Source organism: Anas platyrhynchos, chromosome 26 (genome assembly GCF_047663525.1).
Source record: "Anas platyrhynchos isolate ZD024472 breed Pekin duck chromosome 26, IASCAAS_PekinDuck_T2T, whole genome shotgun sequence".
NCBI lineage: Eukaryota > Metazoa > Chordata > Aves > Anseriformes > Anatidae > Anas > Anas platyrhynchos.
The window spans coordinates 1,144,639-1,164,888 of record NC_092612.1 but is presented as its reverse complement, the minus strand read 5'-3'; the positions used below and the strand labels follow the sequence as shown (position 1 = coordinate 1,164,888).

The window sequence follows — 20,250 nt, the reverse complement described above, 5'->3', positions numbered from 1 at the left end:
GAAATACAAGTCAGAGAGGAAAAGAATTGATAGATCAAGCAACAACAAAATCAGGTCTGTAAATATTCTATTGAGCAGTCGCAGCGAAAAAATAGCACCTTCAAAGCCCCTTTGTACAACAGACGTGGAAACCAAGGCTTTCTGAGGAGTTTGACGAGTTAGAGGCAGGACAAGGCGTTTTGCTTATGGGCAGGAATCAGCTCCGCCAACTTCAGCTGCTTGGGCTTGTGCGCAGCTACTGGGAGGAAATCAACACCCCTGGAAGGTGATTTATCCATCCCAAGATGAGCGTCTGCGATAGTTTAGATTTACTGGCGATACCATTTCTGGGTAAGGATGTGAACTGACTGATGGCAGGGAAAACGAATCCCATCCCCATCGACCCATCTTTTGGTGGCATTTCTGTTCCCAAACCACCGACACGCTCTCAGAGGTGGTGGGGGACCCAAGCCCTTAAATTCCCTTTTTTTTTTTTTTTTTTTTCCTGGAAACTTGTTTTGCTCTGGGCTGTTGGGGGATGAAGCCACACGGTTTGTTAGCCATGAGGATTCGTTATTCCGGGGTTTTCCTTCGCTCCCTTGGTTTGCAGACGATTTGACCCCTTTGGGCAGTGGAAGAAGAGTGGTGGAAAAGGAATGCGACCCGGTACCACACAGCAAAGCCAACCTTGGGCAGGTCTGACCGGGTGGGTGTTGAAACGTGCTCCCGATATCTACATTCCCCTGTGCTCAGCTGCTGCCGGAGCTGGGTGATGGATGGAAGCCAAGCGCAGAGGAACTTCGGGTGTCCGAGCAAAGCAGGAGACAGAAAAAGGGGGCGGCCGCAGCCTCACGCCGCAGCCAGGCGAGCTCCTTGGCGAGGGCTGCCCTCATCGTGGCGGCCTTCAGACGTCTCCTGCAACCCATGGCAGTGGCATCCCTGCAAACTGCGTGGCTGCTGTGAGGAGAAGCCGCTTGGAGGACGTCCGTGCAACCCGGAGCCTTTGGTGGGTGCCAAGCACCCGGCCCCGCTGGTGGCTCCTCGTGGGCCGGAGCTCGTGATGTCCAGAAGAGGAAGGGGCTGGCCACCACCACCTCCCTGCTCTGCCCACGCCGCTGTCCTTTAAGGCCAAACCAACCTTCCAGCAAATAACTAAAACCCGTGAGTCCCTGAGATCCTTTGCCAGAAGGCCGGGAGTTGGGCCTGGGCTGGGCTGGGGCGCAGCGCCCCGGCCCTCCAGCAGCACCAGGACCAAAAGCAGGCCCTGCCGGGGGGGGGGACACCGGGCTCAGGCCGATGGCCGGGTGCCCACCCAGCTCTGTCGAGGCCACAGAGGAGCCTTGAGGCCGGGCAAGGTCAGGGGCAGCCTTCCTGCTGCTGCTTCCTTCAGCCAGCACAGCGCGGCCTCCCAGAGCCTGCATCTCCAGGCCTCGGCCTCCTCGTGTTTTACAGCTCCATTACCGGTCCCTAAAATCTCCCCTTTTCTTGCCCCCAGCTTTGCAAAGTCCCCGCTCCCTTCTTGCTGATGCCTTTTGTCGGCTGTGGGCTCTTGGAGCTCGGGTGCAAACAGCTCCCAGCCCTCTGGAAATCATTCAGGGGTTGTTCCGGGGGGAGGACAGGAGGCTGGGGGCTTCTGGCCAGCCCCTTCTGCTCTCAGGACAGGCAGACGAGGGAGAAAATCCCAGAAGTGCAGAGCCTTCAAGTTTTCTGGGAGGCTGCAGCCAGAGCAAGGAGACAGAGCCCCCAGGGTGGTCCCCATGGGTGTGCAAGGAGGGTTGGGGGGGGGGATGGTGCCATTTATTGGAGCCCCCCGAGTCCGACTGAACCGGGAAGGGGCCGGGGTCCCTGCTCCTTTGTGCATGAAGCATGGAGACATGGGGGAGATGGAGCAGGGGGCAGTTTTTCTCTAAGTTTTCTCTTCCTGCCTTTTTTTTTTTGGTGTGTTTGGAGGGACAGGAGCACACGTAAGAGGAGAGCTGGGGGGGAGTTTCCCTACAAAATTGCCAAGGAAAGCTGTTTCCTATTGAAAAAGCCAGTAAATAGGTGCAAGCTTCTTTAACAGGAGCCCGCAGCAGGCTCGGGGCAGGTTCCTCAGCACGCTGCAGCTGTGCGGGAAGAAGGGAAGGCAGATTCGGGGAAGGGGATTTGGCAAAAAGTCTTAAATAACGCTCAAAGTTTGAACACCTGAGAAACAAGCGTGTGGCTGGGAGCCTCGGGGACACCGCGTCGCTGTGTGTGCCACGCAAGCGGGACCCCGAGGTGCGGTCCCGGGGGGGGGATTTCAACAAAATCGGACCTCGGTGGGCACCTCGCAGCCTGGTGGGCACCACAGCCCCTGCCCTGCGTCGCCCTCTGAGTGGGGAGTGAGGCTGGAGGAGCTCTGGAGGCCGGGCTGCAGAAGGGAAGGGAGGCAGAGGTGATGGGGGAGCGGGCGGGCGGTTTTCTTGCTTTCCCCAAGAGTCCCGGGTCCCTCTGAGAGCCCCCACTGGGATGAGGAGGAGGAAGGAGGCCGTGCTGAGAGCGCCGAACCCTCGGATCCACCGCTTTGTTGGCAATGCTTTCCCTTGTAAACGCTTGCATAATGCTGGGGATGACAGCTGAAAGGGAAGAAAGTCAGAAATCAAAACGAAAGGCCTTTGGAAATGTCCCTGAAGGAGAAGTTGGGAGCGATTTTCCGGAATAAAAGCCTGGAAATTTCCTTTTTGAAAGGGCGTTTCACAGCTCAACACCTCAATCCCTGACTTGGGCACGCACCGGAGTCAAACCGTGGTCAGCACTTGCATGGCACCAGCTCCTGTTTGCACCTACAGCTGCTCCTGCACCATCTCTTCCAGGTATTTGTCTTTCAGGTATTTTCAGCAGCTCTGGGCTGCTCACCAGCCCTCCAGCGGGCAGGGACCTGGGGCTCTTCTCTGCCTCCTTCGGTGACACCAGGCACGGTGCTGCAGGTGGATGTGGGGCCAAGCCTGGAGGACGGGCTCCAAACGCTGAGGTTCCCCCAGCTCAGGCACACGAAGGGATCTTGCTCTTAAGTATTAAGAAACTCTTAATTCATGATTTCATTCACCTGGGGACATCTGAGCTCCCTGAAAAAAAATCGCCACCCAGAGCAGCTCCAAGGGGCTTTTTGGAAGGAGCAGCGACGCTGGGGACAACGGGGAGCTTCTCAGGGTGTGACCCCGGTGTCTTGTGCTTTGGGTGGGCTCCCGAACCCTCCTGACTCCAAAACACCTACTGGAATCCTTTGCAGAACTTTTTTTTGTGGCTTGAAGGCTCTTTGTTATCAGTATTATTATTGGAAAAAAGCAAAATTTCTACCCCCTCTGGGTTTGCTCGCTGGGGGCTGCACTCAAGGTGCAGCAGCACGGAGTGGCTGGCATGTTTTCCATGCACGTGCCATTCTTGCTCCTAATTGGCTTTTTGTCTCTAATCCCACAAGTCGGGTTGACAGGGGAGAACTTTGAAAATTTTAAAATAATTGGAAAAAAAATAAAAAGAATAAAAAGGGTGCAGAATTACAGCCCATTTGGGAGAAGGGGTGGGGGATCTTTCTACCCTTTCTCTGTGCAGTGGGAGGCGCTTGGTAAAACAAAATGTTTTATTTTGACTTGGAGCAATTATTAAGGGAAAACTATTTTTTTTTTTTAATAATACAAAAATATTCCCAAGTGAAAAATAGAGATTTTATACTCTGAAAAGTCTTTTTTTTTCTTCTTTTTTTTTTCTTTTCCTTCATAAGACGCTCCCTTTCCCTGGGCCCTGCCAGAAATGACGCTTCCCAACAGGAGCAAATTCTGAAAGAAAGTTCAGCTTTGGCAACATCGAACCTTCCCTAAATCAGCCCCATCATCTCCTCCAAACCTCGTTTTAGTTACAAGGAAAAAGGCGTGCACGGGCTGGGCCAAAAAGCTGCTATCATCCCATCGCTCTGCCCCCGTGCAAAGCCTCCTGTGGGGAGCAGGGTGCAGGGGACGGCCAGGAGGATCCAGCCCCAAAACTTTGTCGAGGCAGAACCGAAACACGCTTGTTGACTTCACAAAAAAGGGACGTGTTTTGGGTGACCTCAGTGCCTCTGGAACTGCTCGGGCTCTGTTAATCGGCCGATTTCTGTGTTAACGTGGCGCTGAAGAAAGACCAGGGCTGTTCCCATCCTCGTTCGTGGCACCTGCACGTCCCTGCGCAATTCACACCGCCGGGCTTTTGGAATAGCTTTCCTACTTTGAAAACAAGGCTAGCGTTAATGCTGAGCGTCACACCTGGAAATTATTTGCATATTTTTCTTGTTCTCTTGATCAAAGAGCTGAACGGGAAGGGTTTTATCGGAGTGGCTCACGTGCGTTCCCTTTTAGTCTCTTCTAGGGATTACGCTTTTTCCTCTGATGTACCCAGACAGATCCTTCGAGTGATACCAAAGGTGAGGAAAGATGCTAGAACAGAAGTGCTGGATGGGTGAGATGTGTTCCCCCGGCCTGCAGCAGCGTGGGCTCAGCAGCAGAGCGTGACCACGCCGGTGTTGCCATCCCAAAACCATCCTTCGGTGACGGGCCAAGAGCTGTGCCAGAGCCGGGAGCGAGCAAGAGCTTGGCGCGAGGCTGGGCTTGAAGCCTGTCCGTAATGAGACCTTCAGGAACCCGGTGCCAGGAGTAACGATTCTGATGGGAAGGTGGGAGGAGGAGCAATGGGAACCAAGCAGAAATGCTTTCCTCGCAGCGCTGGCGTCTGCTTCAGCAGCACGGCCCTGGGGAGCGGAGCACAAGCGACGGGAGCCGGGCTCCTGTCCCAGGGAGCCCGGGTTTAAAAGAAAATAGACAACACCGACTGCAGCCAGGAAATAACTCTCTTGGTTTTAATATTTTCAGGGGTTATTTGCAATGTAGGCAAGGGAATTGGATTTCTTTAAAAAAAAAAATAATAAAATAACGATTGGATGTTATCACATTGGTGTACTCTGAGCCCTGCAAGACATCCTGACATCCACCTCGTGCCCTTCTGCGTAACGGCATGCGAGCTGAGCCCCGTGGAGCAAAGCTCTCACCTTGGTGGGTCTGATCCTGACCCCAGGGAGCAGCAGGGACGACCCCCTGCCGCCCCACCGAGCGAGATTCAAACCCACCAAAACTCCCTTTGGCTCTCGGTTTCCGGCTGCCGCTTGCACGCAACCCTGATTTTTCCATTTCCCCTCAGCTCAAAGAAAAGAGGAAAAATAAAAATAAAAAAAAAAATAAAAAGAAGAAATGAAAATGAAAAAGCCAGCAAACAACCCCGCCAAACAACCCGCACGGGCTGTCGGGTAGATTCAAGGCTTTCATCCTCTATTTGCACAGAAAGGAAGACGTGGAGCCGCTCACTCCCATCGCACGGGGCTGGGGGGGGGGTCTGTAAAGCATCGCCGGAGCCAGGGCTGGTTTGGGCACGGATTGCATACCTGCTGCCCTCCCTTTGGAGGGCTGAAAAATGTACCACGAGACGAGCAGCCGCCGACCCCGGAGTTCACAGCGGGACCGTGCCCGGACGGGAGCCTCGCGGCTGCAGTCCAGCCCGCGCCGCCGCCGGCTCGCGGGAAACCTGAGGTCAGCCGGAGCTTCACGAGCATCTCCGAGACAGTTCCTGGGTGCTGGGGGACTTGCAAGCATTGGCTGGGACGGACACCTTTTGTTTGTCATTTATTTCCGAGAGGACAGTGAGGGAGCAAGACAAGACTCCTGGTCAAGGAGCTGCGGTGCAGGATACAGCTCGGTTTGGAGAGCAGCAAAGCCAGGGCTTGTACAGCGCAAGAGCATCCGTCCCCATCGTTACGCACGTGCTGCTCCAGGCATGCAGGGGCATTTTGTAGGAGCTGGTGCTTTCTGCCGTCCTCCAAGCATGACAGAAGCTGGGGGCCTGCGGTGCAAAGGGTGCTTTTTAAAATAGGAGGTATAAACTGCAACTGAATTTATTGGAGCACGGGGTCATTTCACCGGGAGGGAAGGGAGGAGGGGTGATGGAGGAGAGGAAAGGTTCAAGCTTTGAGAAGTAAACTCAGGTGAGAACAGGCACCTTTTCACTCTTTCAAACACTGAAAATTATAATAATTAAAAAAAAAAGAAAAGAAAAAGAAAAAAGACCAAACGGCCGCCCTCCCGTGTCCCTCCCTCCCCATCCCAAGGCTTGCCTTCACATCATGCTCTTCCTGTAGTGGGCCTGTGAGCTCTGTTTGGGCTTTGAGTCCGACTGCTGCAGTTCGAACTGTTTGTACAGGTCCCTCAGCTCCCGGATCTCCTGCAGCACCCTCTTGGCCTGGCTCCAGGTGGAGGAAGCCTCCCCCAGCAGCCTCTCGGATTCCTGCAGGATCCTCTCAGAGTCCGACTTGGAAGACGAGGAGGAGGAAGAGGTGGTGGTGCTGGTGCTGGTGTTGGAGTCCTTGGCCTTCCTCTTGCCCTCCCCGTAGCCCTTCACCTCCGTCAGCAGTTCCTGAGTTTTTTCCAGTTTCAGTGCAACCAGTTCTTGTATCCGGGACAGCTGCTCCGGCTCCGCGGAGGCAAACTGCGCCTCCAGCCCCCTCCTCAGCACCGCCCGGTGCGCGGAGGAGTCCCGCCGGGACAGGATTTCTTCCATGGAGGCACATTTATTCTTTTCCGAGTGCGAGAGCTTTTTGGGGACCTGCGGGGTGTACATGGTCCCTTTGTCAAAGGAGTCATTGCGCGGCGCGGACCTGTCCCACGAGGTCACCTCCCGCCTCGGGAGGCTCCCAGTCCGGCCCTTCTCCGGCGCTTTGACATTCTCCGAATCCGAGCGGCGCCGGCCGGCGGCGAGATGTGCCACCGACTTGTCCAGGTCCACCCGAAAACTCTCTTCGCAGGTGCCGTGGTCCTCCGGGGAGGCGTCCTCCTCCTGGATCAGGTCGAGGGTCAGCATGCCATCAGAGGTTGAGGTAGATGCCTGGGGGGGGCAGAGAGGTCTGGGTTAGGCTCGTGTTACCTGGAGAGGCACCGAAACCTCAGGCGTGCGTCCCCTGGGTGTGCAATGATGGAGCAGGGACAACAGCGAGCGTGGGCGAGCGGCAGAGCCCCCGCGTGTGCCAGGTCACTGCTCCTAGCCAGGGCACGGGGTGGACAAACAGTGGGATGTGCCAACGTGGGGACACGGCCCCCAGCCCCAGGGACGCCCCCCAGCAGGACTCCGAAAGAGCATTTTGGTTCCAGCCCCGGTGACACGGGTGTTGGTGACTCTGCCAGACCTACACAACACGATGGAGAGCGCTGCATGACCGGAGGGCTGCTCCTGGCACCCAAGGGGAGCCCCGAGGCTCGTGGCAAGTCGCAGCTCGGGCCAGAGCTCAAGCACCCGCTGATAAATGAAATAGCCACAGGGAATTTTACCTAGCCGGCCTGGGGGTTGCTGTACGTACCACAGCCATCAAATGTCCCCGTGTCGGGGGGCGTCGGGAGTGCTGGATTTTTGCTCTGTCGCGCGTCGGGTGGGCGAGGTAGCTGTCCTCTTCGACAGTCACCTACAGTGGTGGCAAAGCCCGGTGAGGACCTGGGTTTTCGGGAAACCCAACGCTTCCGACGAGGGGTCAGGTTTGTTGGGGTCCCCAAATCCATCCCCTCTGTGCCCGGAGTCATTCCTGGCAATTCCCAGCTGCAGTGATCGATCGCCTCTCTTCACAGCCAGCCATCCCACTGCCTTGCCGTCCCCATCCCTGCTCTGAAGCTTTTCCTGTGCTATGCCCTAAGTTCCCCTTCCCTACAGGGGTTTGTGTCACCATCAGCGCAGCCCTGAGTGTGGATGGAAGAGGCTGGGGGCTAAAATCATCGGCACGGAGCATTAAAATGTGAGACGGGGCTGAAACGCGGCGAGGGGCACGGCCCCGGCACCAGAGGGCTCGGCAGGATGGAGAGGGACCGAGGTGGGGTGGCAGATGGTGCCCGTGGGCGGCTCTCAGCGGGGGACCGTGTTGGTTTTCAGCTAATTCCTTAATTCAGTGCCACTGCTTAAAGCTCCTTTGCAAACCCAAACGCACGGCGAGGACAGGAAGGAAGCTCTGGGAAGCCCTGAAAAGCTCTGGGAAGCCCTAGGAAGCCCTAGGAAGCCCTCCCCTCCACAATCCCAATCCCTGTGCAAGGCGTGAGGGCTCGCACGGGAATTCTGAGGCGAGGTGGGGTCAAACCACCGGCAGCTCCAGCAGAGCCCACCCTACAGGCAGCCAAAAAGCATCACCCAAAATATTACAGCTGAGACATCGGCGTCCCGCTCACCTCATCCAAAATGCGGTTCTTAGCACGAGTGATTGCGGAGTTGAGGGCGTTGATCCAGGACTCCTTCTCTTCCGGACTCACAGCCAGGAAGATGAGATTTGGAGCCTACAAAAGAAGGGACTCAGCTCAGAGCCTAAAGCCCTCCAGGGATGCTCACTTCTGGCCTCTGCAGCGTTTTGTTCAATTGTCCCATTGCTCATGTCGCTTGGGGACGGCGCGGCCGCTTCCCATTTTCCCCCTTTCTTCTCCCCGTCTGCCTTGCAGGGTGTTACCCAGCTCCTCCCAAAGCCAGGGACGGCTCAGGACAGAGACCTCCAGGGTCCTTCTCCCAGGCAGCCGTGCCCCCATCCCCGTACTTTTTAGCTTTTTAGGCAGCACTCGTGGGACAAATCCCCCTGTGGCTCTTTGATGCTTCCCTTGGCCACCTTCTCTGTGCGACCCCACAGAGCCCCCGCTCCTCCCCGCAGCTCTTCCACTGCCGCCAGCCCCGCGGTGGGGATCTGTGGGTTTTTAACCTCATTTTGTTCTCCTGCAGAGCTCAGGCCCAGCATCACCCCCAAAATTGCATCGAGCCCCCCAGAGCTCACGGCTTTCCGGGGCTGACCGCGTGCTTGCGTACCGTGTTTCCAGGCTGCCTGGAGTGGGCGAGGGTAAATTTGCTGTGGTTCTTTTTGCTTCTGCTTTTGGACTTCCTGAGCTCTTCACATTTCTCATAATCGCTCAGGTCAAACATTTCCTGCACATTTTTTTCATCTTTTACCTGCAAAACAAAACAGAAACGGCCGCCGGGCGGGTGTCAGCTGGAGCAGGTGCTGACGGACGGGGGGTGCCCGACCTGGGGTGAGCGTCGCCCACCCAGGGCACGAGTGCAGCACTTCTAGCTGGTGCTACGCTCAGTTTTGGGGGAGAAACAGAGCTTTTCAGCATGGTATCATTAACTCGAGTCGGGAGACGTATTTAGAAGGATGACTTGAAAATCAGTCTCCTGGGTTAGCTCCTGCTTTGCTCCAGGATTCCTCCAGGAACCCCAAGCACGTTGCGGTCACTGCGCCACCCCCAAAGTCTCCGCGGGGTGGGCAGGCTCTGCCCGGTGCTTGCGGACCCCCCAACCGAGCAGGATCGGTGCCAGCAGCGTGGAGAGGACCCTGCCTGTGGGAGGAGGTGGCTACGAGGGGTGATCACGTTGGTGCTCGCTGCTTTTCCCGAGACAGCACAGCACCAGCCGGAGGGATGAAGCTTAGCGCTTCCTATTTTTAACCCGGTGGCATTAGCGCAGCCTGACAGCTGATTCGGGGGGCGGGTGAAGCCCACCCAGCCCCGGCCCACGGCCACCAGGAGCGTGCTGCTCCCCAACGAGGGGCTCAGGGCTCAGCGAGGCACCGCCGGGGGCTCAGCCTGGGGTCCCGTGGGACATCCGAGGGGGAAGCGAGCGCCGGGGCCGAGGCTCGCTGCCGCAAGCATTTCTCAGTTCTCGTTGTGAAGCCACCTCGCAGCTGCTGCAAGATGTCTCTGCTTCCACATCCATTCCCCTAGCAGCCATGGGGTGCAGCCTTCCCTTCCGCTGCTGTCCTTAGCAAACATCGGACCCCCAAACTTGGCTCCAGGCTCTAGGGTGCAGCCCCAAAAGTGCCTGATTTCTGCTCAAAGCATCCTCACGACAGCCTACGATAGGGAAGTCTCTGGCACGTTGTGCCCGCTCGTATTCCCTCCCCGTGCGTTTCTAATCGGCTTTCCCCTTGCCGCGGCGCCATCCTGAATCCACCTCTTTCCAAGAATCTTGGCTGAACTCAGCCCCAGCCGTCTGCGGCAGGAGGAGCCGATCCCCCCGAGCCCCGGCTGCGGCAGAAGTCCTTGCTCCAGATGTTTGCTCATGTAGGTCACTGGGACTTCCCCAGCCCTCCCCTCGCGTCTCAGACACCCAGAGCCTGCGCGGCGGAGGCAGGCGAGCCAGACACCTTCCTTCCAGGAGCCCAAACCCTTGCCTCTAGCCCACCTCACCCCTAGGACCACCTACAGGGGTCTTCAGGTGCCACCAGACCGGGACTGACGTGTGCCGGGGCTGCAGCACCGTGCTCGTCCCCACGGCACAGCCAGTGCCCTGCGTGCGCACGGACCTGTGACAAACCCTAAAGGGCTGAGCCCCATCCGTGGGCACTAAAGGGATGGTGTCGGGGTCCAGAACTTTAGTTTTGGGCCAGGTGGGCATGTTCAGCCCCCTGCGGGGGTTTTTGGCTCCGTGCAAGTAAAAAATCCTTTGGGTCCATGTTGGCTCTGCGCTGACCGAGCTAAGGCGCTTCTCGGCGTGCTGTGCGTGATGTTCCCCTGCTGCTGCTGCTGCAAATATCGCAGCAATCCCACGGCAAACTGGGCAGAATCTGAGCTGCGAGGGGGCTCTCCTCATTTCCACCAGCAGGGCTTTGTCTTGGTGCAGCCATGCAGCACGTGGGGCTCTGGGGGATGTTTTGGAGGAAGGAGCCATGAGCTGGAAGGAGCCGCCGGTGCCCGTCCCCGGCAGCAGGGGGTCCTTTCTCCCCCATGGGTGTGATGTGGGGCAAGCAGACGGGTCTCAAACCTCCCAGACGAGCAGCTCCTGCCCTCTGCTCTGCAGCAAGAGGTTCCCCTCGTGATCCTTTGGTGGGATTCGCCCGAGCAGCTCCCCGCTGCGACGCGGCAGGCTTGGCGCAAATACAGAAGGCTGCAAAAAATCACGAGGCACCGAGCAGAACATATCCATCAGATATTTATGAGTGGCTTGGGGCATAACAAAAAACCTGCCAAGCCCGGCAGCCCAACGCTGGCAGCCTGGGGGCTGGCACCGGCCAGCCTGCACTCCCCGAGCGGAGATGAAAGTTTCACTTCAGCTCTGCCACCCAGCAGAGGGACCGAAATTTCTGCACAGTTCAGCTGAAATCAGGCTATCGCTCGGCTGCCACCTGCTCCATCCCTTGCTCCCCATCATCAGCCTGCGAGAAATTCGGCTCTCGGAGCACCCTGCACCCATGGCCCCACTCCCCAACCCACAGCCACCCCAGCACGGGACTGGGAGCGTTGGTGCTGCCTGTGCGGGACGGTGCCACCGAGACCTTGTGCCAAAAGTGTCCAAAGTGCAAAGCGTGGAACCGAGCTTGGCCGAGCAGGAGGAGGAGGAAGGTGGGGAGGCAGGAAGGAAGCTTTCAAGGTGCAAGAGGCGAGGAGGGAAGGGGCAGCAGGTCCCAGCTGGCCGAAAGCCGAAGTCTCCCTGCGGGCACGAGCGGCACCGGCACGGGAGCAGCACCTGCACCGGGGCAGCACCGGCGCTTTGCAGCCGTGGCGTGCACAGGAACCATGCACAGGAACCCCAGGCACTGCTCTGCACACACACACGCACGCCCTTGCACACCCACGTGTGTGCACACACACATCCCTGCCAGGCACCGGGCGTTTGGCGGTGCCGTAGCGAGCGGGGAGCGAGAGCAGGCGTCTTTTCAAGTGCTCTCGTGCTAATTGAGTCGCCGCCGTTGGTAGCAAACAAGAAAAGGCTGAAGGAAGCCCCGAGAAGCATTTCCTCATTAACATCTCGTCATCGCGGGGCCGTTCATGCTGTCTGGACAGCCCTGGGCTTCCTGGCAGGAAGTGGCAGGAGCCCAGCTGTGTGTCTGTGGCGGTCTGGCTGCAATTCCCAAGCGCGGAGCAGTAACAAAGCCACGCTACAAACAGGAGAACAATTACCAGAAATTTGGGGGGCTGGGGGGGAGGTGAAGGGAGCCGGTGTGGAGGGGGAAGAACGCAGAAATAGTTTGAAGGAGGTTTTGCTTCGCAGAGAGCCGCTCGCTTCAGCACATCTTGCCGCGCGTGTTGCTGCCCTGAATGGTGGTTTTTTGTTTTTTTTTTTTTTTTGGCTGATGACCAAATGCTAAATAATGAAGGGATTTTTTGCCTAAGTTCACCGAGTTCGGCTGGCGGAGCCGAGCGCAGGCTCCCGGCCCTGACTGCGGGCTGCAAGCCCCAGCTCCCATTTCGGTGCGTGCTTGGAAGGGAGAAAGGCTGGGGCTGGGAGGGCAGGTTCACAGCCTCCAGCTGATGCCCGAATGCCAGAGCACAGCTCAGAGCCCTGCCCGCCTTTTCCAGGTGTATCAGCTGGTTAATAAAGCTCGGTTCCTCTCCTTGCAGACCTGGTTTCCACCAGGGAGAAAGCCCAGGCTTTTATCAGCTGTTCCCAGCACCTCCTAACCAAAATGAATAAACCACGGCCAGCCTCCAAGCATGGGTCCCAGGCAGTCCCCTGGAAAGCACAGGGATTCCCAGCAGGTTCCCATGGGATGCTGGTGGGTTTTTGGCAGCTTGACCCTGCTGCTGGGAGCCTTTGGAAACCTGCCCCTGTCCCTCAGGGCTGAGCTCCGCGTCCTGCACTGACACCTGTGGTGGGGGGCACGACGTCCCCGTCCCCTGCGCCACCGCCCTGCCTTCTGGCAAAAATTCAGGCAAACGTCCCTAAATGTCTGCTTTGAATTCCTCGGCAGAGCTGAGGGCAGCATTTGACCCCCTTCTGCTTGTACCGCGAGCAACGCGCCCGCTGGTCCGCAGCAGCTGCTGAGCTTAAGAGGAGCTGACAAGAAACACCGAGGTTAATGCTGGAGTTAGCTCCTGCGCTCCAGCCACCACATCCACCTTGCTCCGGTGGCTTTGATGGAGCGAAAATAATTTCGAGCAGAGGGCTTTGATCTTTTGCTGAAGCAGGCGATGGAGCTTCCTCGCTGAGTTTCCAGCTGCCTAGGGGCCGTTCCCACAAGAGCTTTCTGCCCGTGTGTCCTCGGGGTTCCCACCAGGTGATTCCCCCCTTGGCTGTGGCCGGAGCCCCACCAGCAGCGATTCCCGAGCGGAGAGGCTGCCCCCGGAGCGGAGCCTCCCGCACCGCTCACCACCACAACCCAGCAGTGGCTCCATTTTCTCCACTGGGCATAATCTGGCACGTGAAAAGCCCAAAGAGGCTCTGTCCTGTTCCACTTAAGTCCCAATTTGTTAAGCCACCGGCAGGAGCCTCAGGCAACTGCTGCCAGGGAAGGGGGCGCAGAGGGAGCCTGAGCACCGAGGGACGCGTGGCTTTGCGGAGGGGACAGTGCAGGCACCACGGCGGGTCCCAGAGCGGGTTGGTGTGCGGAGACCTGGCTCTGCCGAGGGTTTTGGGGTTCAAAGTCCCAACTGCATTGAGCGGGAAGTTTTGGAAATGAAGAGCAGTGGGCAGCCACAGCAGGCGTGTCCATGCGCACAGCGGACATGTCCACGTACAAACAGACGTGTCCATGTGCACACCAGACATATCCATGCACAAACCTGATGTATCCATGCACAAACCTGACATATCCATGCACACGCACAGTATCCGTGCACACACCTGACACATCCATGCACGCACACACCGGACACCTCCCCGTACACACACACACATCCATGTGCAAACCTGAGACATCCACGCACACACACCCCAAACCAGCACCACACGGCAGCAGCCGGAGCCACCTCAGACCCTGAGATCCCCGGAGCAGGGACACGGGTGGGTTTTTCATTCCCACAGGCACACACTTGGGTGCACGTGCACGCAGCCAGATGTTACCTCTGCAACCACATCGCTACACCACCGCGGATTCTTCCATATAAAGACATCGGCAGTCACTGCTGCGCGTTATTTATGGCCTTTCACACACATACCCGCATGCACACAGCTACAGCACTGCTTCAGCTGCACACACGCTGTTTTTTTTTTCCCCGGGAAGAAAGAAATGCACTCGCCCTGAAGCAACCTCAGGTGCACCCCGTGGCCACTCAGGCACCCTGCACCCGCGGGGACGTGGAGATCAGGGCCGTTAATGAGACACGGATGGGAGGGACGGACGGACGGACAGACAGCTTCTTCCTGCACATGTTCCCTGGTGGTGATTCCCGTATGAGTGCAGCCTGGCTTGCCCAGGCTTCCCTGCTGCTCAGCCAAGCAGAGCCTTTTGCTCCTGCTTTATTCTCTGCCCTTCAAAGACTCGGGGCACTGGCGAGCGACACCGCCACCCACCCCGGCACAGCCCCTGGCAGCACAGCTGGGCCTTCGGGGTGGCCGGGGCTCTGCAAAATGCTCTCATCTTCCCAGGCATGACCCCGTGTGCTCCCCATCCCGGGGAGGGCCCTTTGGACTCGCTGGCGGGGACTCCTCTCCCCTTTAAGCACAGGCTCCATGTGGCCAGCCCATAACCAGGCTTCCTTCTGCCCCAACATCTGCCTCCACGCCACCTCAGAGCAGGGCCCTGGCTCAGCAAAATGTTCCCCCAAGCCGGCGCAGGAGCATGCTGTGGGTGAATCCTTCCCCCTCCTGCTCATCGCCGTGTCCAGCAGGCCCCAAACTCGGACCCCCGGCCCCAGAGGTTGTGAGAGCTGCCTGGGGGGAGCCACGCGAGGTGACTGGGCCTGCTGCTGAAAACACATCCCCTCCAGCCCGTGGTACTTCTGGAGATGTGCAGGACCGAAGGATTCCTGGCCACAATGCCTGCCTCCTGAACCCGTCTCTCCGCCCAACTTTTCCCAAACCTACACTCTGGTCATGTATTTGGGTGCCTCCAGTCGCTGATCCTTCCCTTGTTTGGGCCCTTCACCCTGCAGCGTTTATCCCCACCTGCGCTTTGCCGTGCCCCGTGACTCAATTTGCCTCTAAATCAAATTATGCATCATGCTCAGGACCCCGTTATCTCTCCAGATCCTAAATTGGTCCTAAATCGATCAGGCTGGGCCAGGCGGCGTGCCTCAGAGCAGGCCCCAAGCCCTGAACAACAGCCAGACACCAGAGGCAGGGACCCACCAGGCCCTGACCCAAATGGGGTGTTTTTACCCAAATTTCTCCACCCTCCCACCCCTCATGGTGAGCTTTTAAGAAGGACTCAGAGGGAGGAGAGCTCTTGCCTGGGGGGTCCCTTCCTGATAAATTGATCAAGACAAAATTAAGGGGGGGCAGCTGTGCGAGGACAGCCGGGGCCCAGCTGCGAGTCACATCCCATTAAATCTCACATAAACCCCACAGCAAGCCCCAGGCCCCAGCCTGGAGCAGGGGCACGCTTCCAGCTGCTGGGGAACCCCTTGAATTTCCCTATTTTTGGGGACAGCAAGCACGAGGACACAGAGAGGTTTGGTAAGGGGGGGGTCCGGTCCCAGCCCCTGGGGGCTGCGGGGGGCTTGGGGCTCGCGGCGCTTTTCATGTGCAAAGGGAAGAAGGGGGGGGAAGGGAGAGGAAAACGAAACCGAGCCTACCTCCTTCTCCGAGATGTAAAGCTGATCTCCCTTCAAAACCACATAACGGTTCTTCCAGATTTCCCTAAAAATGCCTTTCCCGCAAAATTTCCGCACCCAGCCGACCTTCTCGGGCTGCGCAGACTGCTGGTTTCCATCCTGGTGGCCCTAACACAAAGGGAGAGGGAAGGAAACGGGGAGGAAAAACGGGGTTAATTCGTGCTTTGCTGCTCCCCTTCTCCCCCTCCCTCCTCGCCCAACTTCGCTCCCCGGCCCCTGGCCCCCCACCGCCGCTTGGCCCCATCCCCTCCGCGTGGATTTTCCGGGGCAGCGACAGCGCCGGGGGGGGACACAAGCCCCACGGGCAGGGTTTCACCCCTGCATTATATAAGAAAGGCGCCTGGGTTGCATTCGCCTCCCCCAACATGCATCTGCTGCCGGAAAGAGGAACGAGGAGATTTGCAACTGATTTTTATTTTTATTTATTTTTTACTGCAGTGGAAATCGCGTTTTTTGAGCCTTTTATCAACATTTAGTCCCAGAGGCGAAATCCATGCTCGGGTTTCTGCTTTGAGATTTCTGCCCAGGGGCAGATAAGATCTGTGGGCACGGCAGGCAACACGCAGGCGGCACCGAGCAAAGCGACAGATCGATGGTGTCTGGGTTTTTATCCTTTCCTTGCGAGCAGAAATGAAAACTGCCTGCCCACATCGCTCTGCCCTGAGCGGCGAATTGCATCTCCGGGCAAATCCGAGAGGAAGGAGAAGCGCTGGGCAGCAGAGGAGAAGGAGACGGCGCTGGGTTTGGTTTTGTTTTGATCCGGTTGGGTTTGCTTTTTTTTTTTTTTCTTCTCGCAAAGCGAGGGGCTGTGGTGGGGAGAGGCAGCAGGAGGCGATGAGCCCCCCCCCCCTCCCCAAACCATCCGGGAGCCTCCCCCACCCCACCGTGCCCCGGAGCAGAAGCGATCCGAACTCACCCTTTTGGCAGAATTGGTTTTTTTCATCATTCCTCGGTGCGCCGAGCTGGAGGGAGATGGGGAGGGGGTGGGTGGGTGGGGGGGGGGGGTCGGAGAGGGGCTCCCGGCGGCCTCCTCTTGGGGAGAGCGCGGCTGGGAAATACACAGGGCACCTCCGCTCCCTCCCGCTCCGTCCTCGCCCTCTGTAGATTACAGCCGCTCTCCAGTTACATGAGGACCAGCCCGCCTCTGTAACACATCCTTAGCCGCACAGACACCACGTCCCCCCCCGGCAGCCAGCTCCACCACCACCATCACTGAGCTCTCGTGGGCTTGCACTGGGCTGGCCTGGGCTCCCGAGCTCCATCTATAGCCGTGCGCGTGTGACGTCTGGGGTTCACAATAAAGGGCGAATCGCAGCCCACGAGGGTTTTCTTCTTTGTTTCTGACTTGCAGATGATGGGCAGGGGGCACCCCGGCAGACGGGTGCCTGGTCGAGGTCACGGCAAAACTTCCCAGGATGTGGCAAAGCGGCCAGGAGGCACGGGCAGGGGGCTGTGCCCCAACAGCAGCCGAGATTTCGGACGTGTAACCACGGTTTGGGAAAAGAGGCAGCCCCTGGGGGGCTCGGAGAAGGGCCCACTGCCCAGCACCGATACCTGCAGGCAGGGACCTACGTGGTGAGATGTGGGGCACGGCCTCCCAGATCTAAGGAAATGCTTGGCTTTAAAAAAAAAAAAAAAAAAAAGGAAGAAAGAAAAAAGCCCCTTTTTCTGCTTATTTGTTCTTCCCCGTTTTATTTCAGCAGGTGTTGCGAGTTGAGAACTCCCAGTGGGGGATCACAGACAGGGTTAGAGAGAGGCACATAAAAAAGAACAAAAAAGAGAAAAGGAGAAATGGTTCTGTTCAGAACGAGGCAGATAAGGAGAAAGAAATAGATCGATCAATCGCTGATCCATTGATCAATCGCCGATCGATGGATCCGCTGGTTGCTTCACAGTGAAAATTTTCCATCTGAGCCGTCAGTCTGGCACACGCCCACACTTTGCCGATTGCAGACTGGATTTGAACCCGAGTGCGCTGGAATTAATGCGTGGAGAATACTGATGGTGAACTCGAGCGGGGCCGCTCGGGGCTTTTTTAAGGTGTCGGATGGTGAGCGCGAATAGCGGAGTGTTTTGGGGGCTTGTGAGCGAGGAGCTGGAGGGATGGAGGCGAGCCCTGCTCCCCACCCAAAAGGTGACCACCTACCACCTGGGGGAAGGCTTTCTCCAGCGGGAGAGCTTCATCATGCCCTTGAAATCAAGCGCCGTGCTGGGGGGCTGCTCCCTTCCAGTGCCCTCCCTCGGGATGCTCTGCACAGCCTGGTGTTGGTGGCTGTGGATATATGGATATATGGATATATGGATTTATGGATTTATGAGTGGGTTTTGACTTTTTGAACCAATGCGCAGCGCCCTAATGCTCGCAGCGCTGGGTGCACCCGGGTGCCTTCCTACCCCTCTGAGCCCAACTACCTCTTGTTAATCAGAGGGTCCCAACGATTCCCAACCCACTCCCCCATCGACCAAAGCAGTGGAAAAGAGGCTTTGACAAAACACGGAAGGCATCGGGCAGTGCAAACAGCCACGGCCGATGGCCGTCCCCATGCCGGGAAGTCACCAAACGTCCGCCCATGGCCAAGCACCAGCATGCTCGGCCCAAGGAGGAGGAATTGAGCTGGAGCTGAAATCCTCGGGCTGCTTCGGGAGAGCCGAGGGGCGTAGCTGGCTGCGGCAGCCCTGTGGCAGTGACTCACGGTGGGAGAGGATGCGACTGCTGATTCAGGGCTGGAAACACCAGCGGCTTGCACGGAAGGAAGGGAGATAGGAGGGAGTCCAGCTCACGTTTCCGTGCCTGAAACAGGCAGCCCCACTGCTGGCAGCGACCCGGACAGTGCTGATGTGGGGTTCGGAGGGCTGGGGATGGGCTGGTTGTGGCCTCTCTGAGCCAGGGTGGCACATGGCAAGAGGGTGATTCTGCTCGTCCCCATGTCCCCATCCCAGTCCCCATCCTGCCTGCAGAGCCCGGGCTGTCCTGCGATGCGCGCTCACAGCAAGGATGGCCTCGTGCCCAGACACGCAGGCAACCAGCCCCCAGTGAAATCCCCGCATCTCGCATACCGGAACAGCTGATGGAAGAATTTAGTCCTTTATTAGCTGCTAATGAACTCGACCCATCGTTTAACAGCCTCTGTGTAGACTGGATGCTGGGCCCGTTTGTTTTCCCAGCTTGGTTTTCCAGTAGCGGCGTATTTTTTTTATTTTTTATTTTTGCGATGGAGGCAGGATACATCAAAAACACCCGATAAACATCGCCGCAGGAAAAAGCAGCGTGCGGCCCCGAGCTGGAGCGGCCCCTTGGGTGCGAGCAAGCCTGGGAGGAGCAGAAGGGTTCAGATCTCCTGTTAAAAACCGACGACGGCCACTTCTGTAGCACTTTGGTGCTCCAAAGGGTCCGTGCAGTGATCAGGGTCCCGCTGCGGGTGCTGGATGCTGGGATCCTGCACCGCGGTCTCTCCAGCACCCCCGACTCCTCGCTGCTCCAAAAAACGACCCCAAACCCTCACTTTTTGCTTTCTTTTGCATGAGATAAATCCATGGCCCAAGAAACAGCTCCGCAGGGGCCCGCGGCACAGCCCTGCAGCTTTGGGTTTGGTGGCACGGGGCACAAAAACCCCGCTGAGTTCTGTAGGACCAGGAAGGGCAGCTGAAATTAAAACCTTTCCGCCCTCGTGGCTCCGTCCTTTTTGCTGTCCTCAGTCACCCTGTTGGCTCCTCTCAGCCCTGATGTTGCAGCTTTCCCCCCCGACGATGTGTTGATTCCTAACAAACAGCTACCAAAATATCCTCTTGCTGCAAAAGCAGAACAACAAACACCCTCGGTTTATTTATGCACTTAACACCCCCACCTCACGCCCCCCCCCCCCTCCCCCCGCATCATTTTGCCTCTGGATATCAAGTGTGAAACTGCTGCTCAGGAAGACGAAGCGAGTTTAATTAGGGCACGCGTTTTTCCTTGTTTCTGAGGACAATTACAGCAGTGCTTTTTGGACAGGGTCAGCTCAGGGGGGACGTCGGATTTTGCAGGGTTTGGGGCTCAGAGTGGCAGCGAGGTGGCTCCCGCAGGGGGCTCCTGGCTCTGCCCACCCCCAGGAAAAGGGGACCTGGGGGGGCTGGAAACCACTCGCTGTTGGCCAGGGATTTCGGAGCCGGCTTCAATTCCCCTGGTGCAGCCGGGTCCCGGCACCCATGGGTGCCACTGCTCAGGGTCAGAGGTGCTGGGTGCAGGGGCAGAGCCCAGCACCAGGCAGATAAAGAACCGTGCGTGGAGCGAAATGCTTCGCTCCCGAGGTGTTGAAAGTCCTTCTGTTACAAAGAAAGGCTGAGCTGGGAAGAAAAGGGAACTTAATTTTATTCCGGGGGGGGGGGGGGGGGGGGCAAACTAGTTTGACGTTTGCCAAATGAAGTTTCTCCAAAGTTTTGATTCTGAAAAAAAAAACCAACACCCTCCCAACAGTTCAGCCGAACGCGTGAGCAAAGCGGTTCAATGCCACATTTGCATTTTGCTCTGAAAAAAAAAAAAAAAAAAGGGCAGCTTTGGTGCAAAAATTTCACCCGGACTCAGCATCCTGCGGAGGCATCACCTCCCTTTCTCCCCAAACCACGGCTTTGCCCTTCGCCTTCCAGCAGCTGGGGATGGAGAAGCTCAAGGGGCGTCCTCCCAGCTCCTTCTGGTCCCTGCTCCTTGGGCAGACGCCGGCTGCGGTTCCAGGGCTCTTCCCTTTAGCCCGGAGCC

General features: G+C 57.7%; 1 protein-coding gene and 2 long non-coding RNA genes across 5 annotated transcripts; 2 read left to right on the top strand and 1 right to left on the bottom strand.

The window, feature by feature from the left end:
* Positions 1-460: 460 nt before the first annotated feature.
* Positions 461-16,571, bottom strand: PLEKHO1 (pleckstrin homology domain containing O1). 3 transcript variants are annotated; one of them, XM_027444463.3, is made up of 7 exons: positions 16,435-16,570; positions 15,480-15,626; positions 8,836-8,976; positions 8,217-8,321; positions 7,367-7,468; positions 6,131-6,897; positions 461-2,576 (listed from the first exon to the last, which is right to left on the bottom strand). In XM_027444463.3, the coding sequence occupies exons 1-6, from the start codon at positions 16,462-16,464 to the stop codon at positions 6,133-6,135; spliced, it is 1,290 nt and encodes a 429-aa protein (XP_027300264.1). In that variant the 5' UTR covers positions 16,465-16,570; the 3' UTR covers positions 461-2,576; positions 6,131-6,132. The 3 variants fall into 3 exon arrangements, with proteins under 3 accessions (XP_027300264.1, XP_027300265.1, XP_027300263.1); XM_027444464.3 differs by lacking the exon at positions 461-2,576 and adding an exon at positions 4,799-5,859 and having other exon boundaries at positions 15,480-15,617; positions 16,435-16,571; XM_027444462.3 differs by lacking the exon at positions 461-2,576 and adding an exon at positions 4,799-5,859.
* On the top strand, positions 2,574-6,080 carry LOC139999467 (uncharacterized). Its single transcript, XR_011804966.1, has 2 exons — positions 2,574-2,813; positions 3,719-6,080. It is a non-coding gene; the product is annotated as an uncharacterized lncRNA (long non-coding RNA).
* LOC119713730 (uncharacterized) lies at positions 15,162-19,243 on the top strand. The gene is made up of 3 exons (XR_005260985.2): positions 15,162-15,360; positions 15,957-17,093; positions 17,219-19,243. It is a non-coding gene; the product is annotated as an uncharacterized lncRNA (long non-coding RNA).
* Positions 19,244-20,250: the final 1,007 nt, after the last annotated feature.

Excerpts from the sequence above, each read along its gene's own strand:
- PLEKHO1 (XM_027444463.3), bottom strand. The coding sequence starts at position 16,464 with ATGATGAAAAAAACCAATTCTGCCAAAAGG. Across the intron at positions 8,977-15,479 it reads TTTACATCTCGGAGAAGGAG|GTAAAAGATGAAAAAAATGT; the intron begins GTAGGCTCGGTT and ends TTTGTTTTGCAG. Across the intron at positions 7,469-8,216 it reads AGAACCGCATTTTGGATGAG|GTGACTGTCGAAGAGGACAG; the intron begins GTGAGCGGGACG and ends CCACCACTGTAG.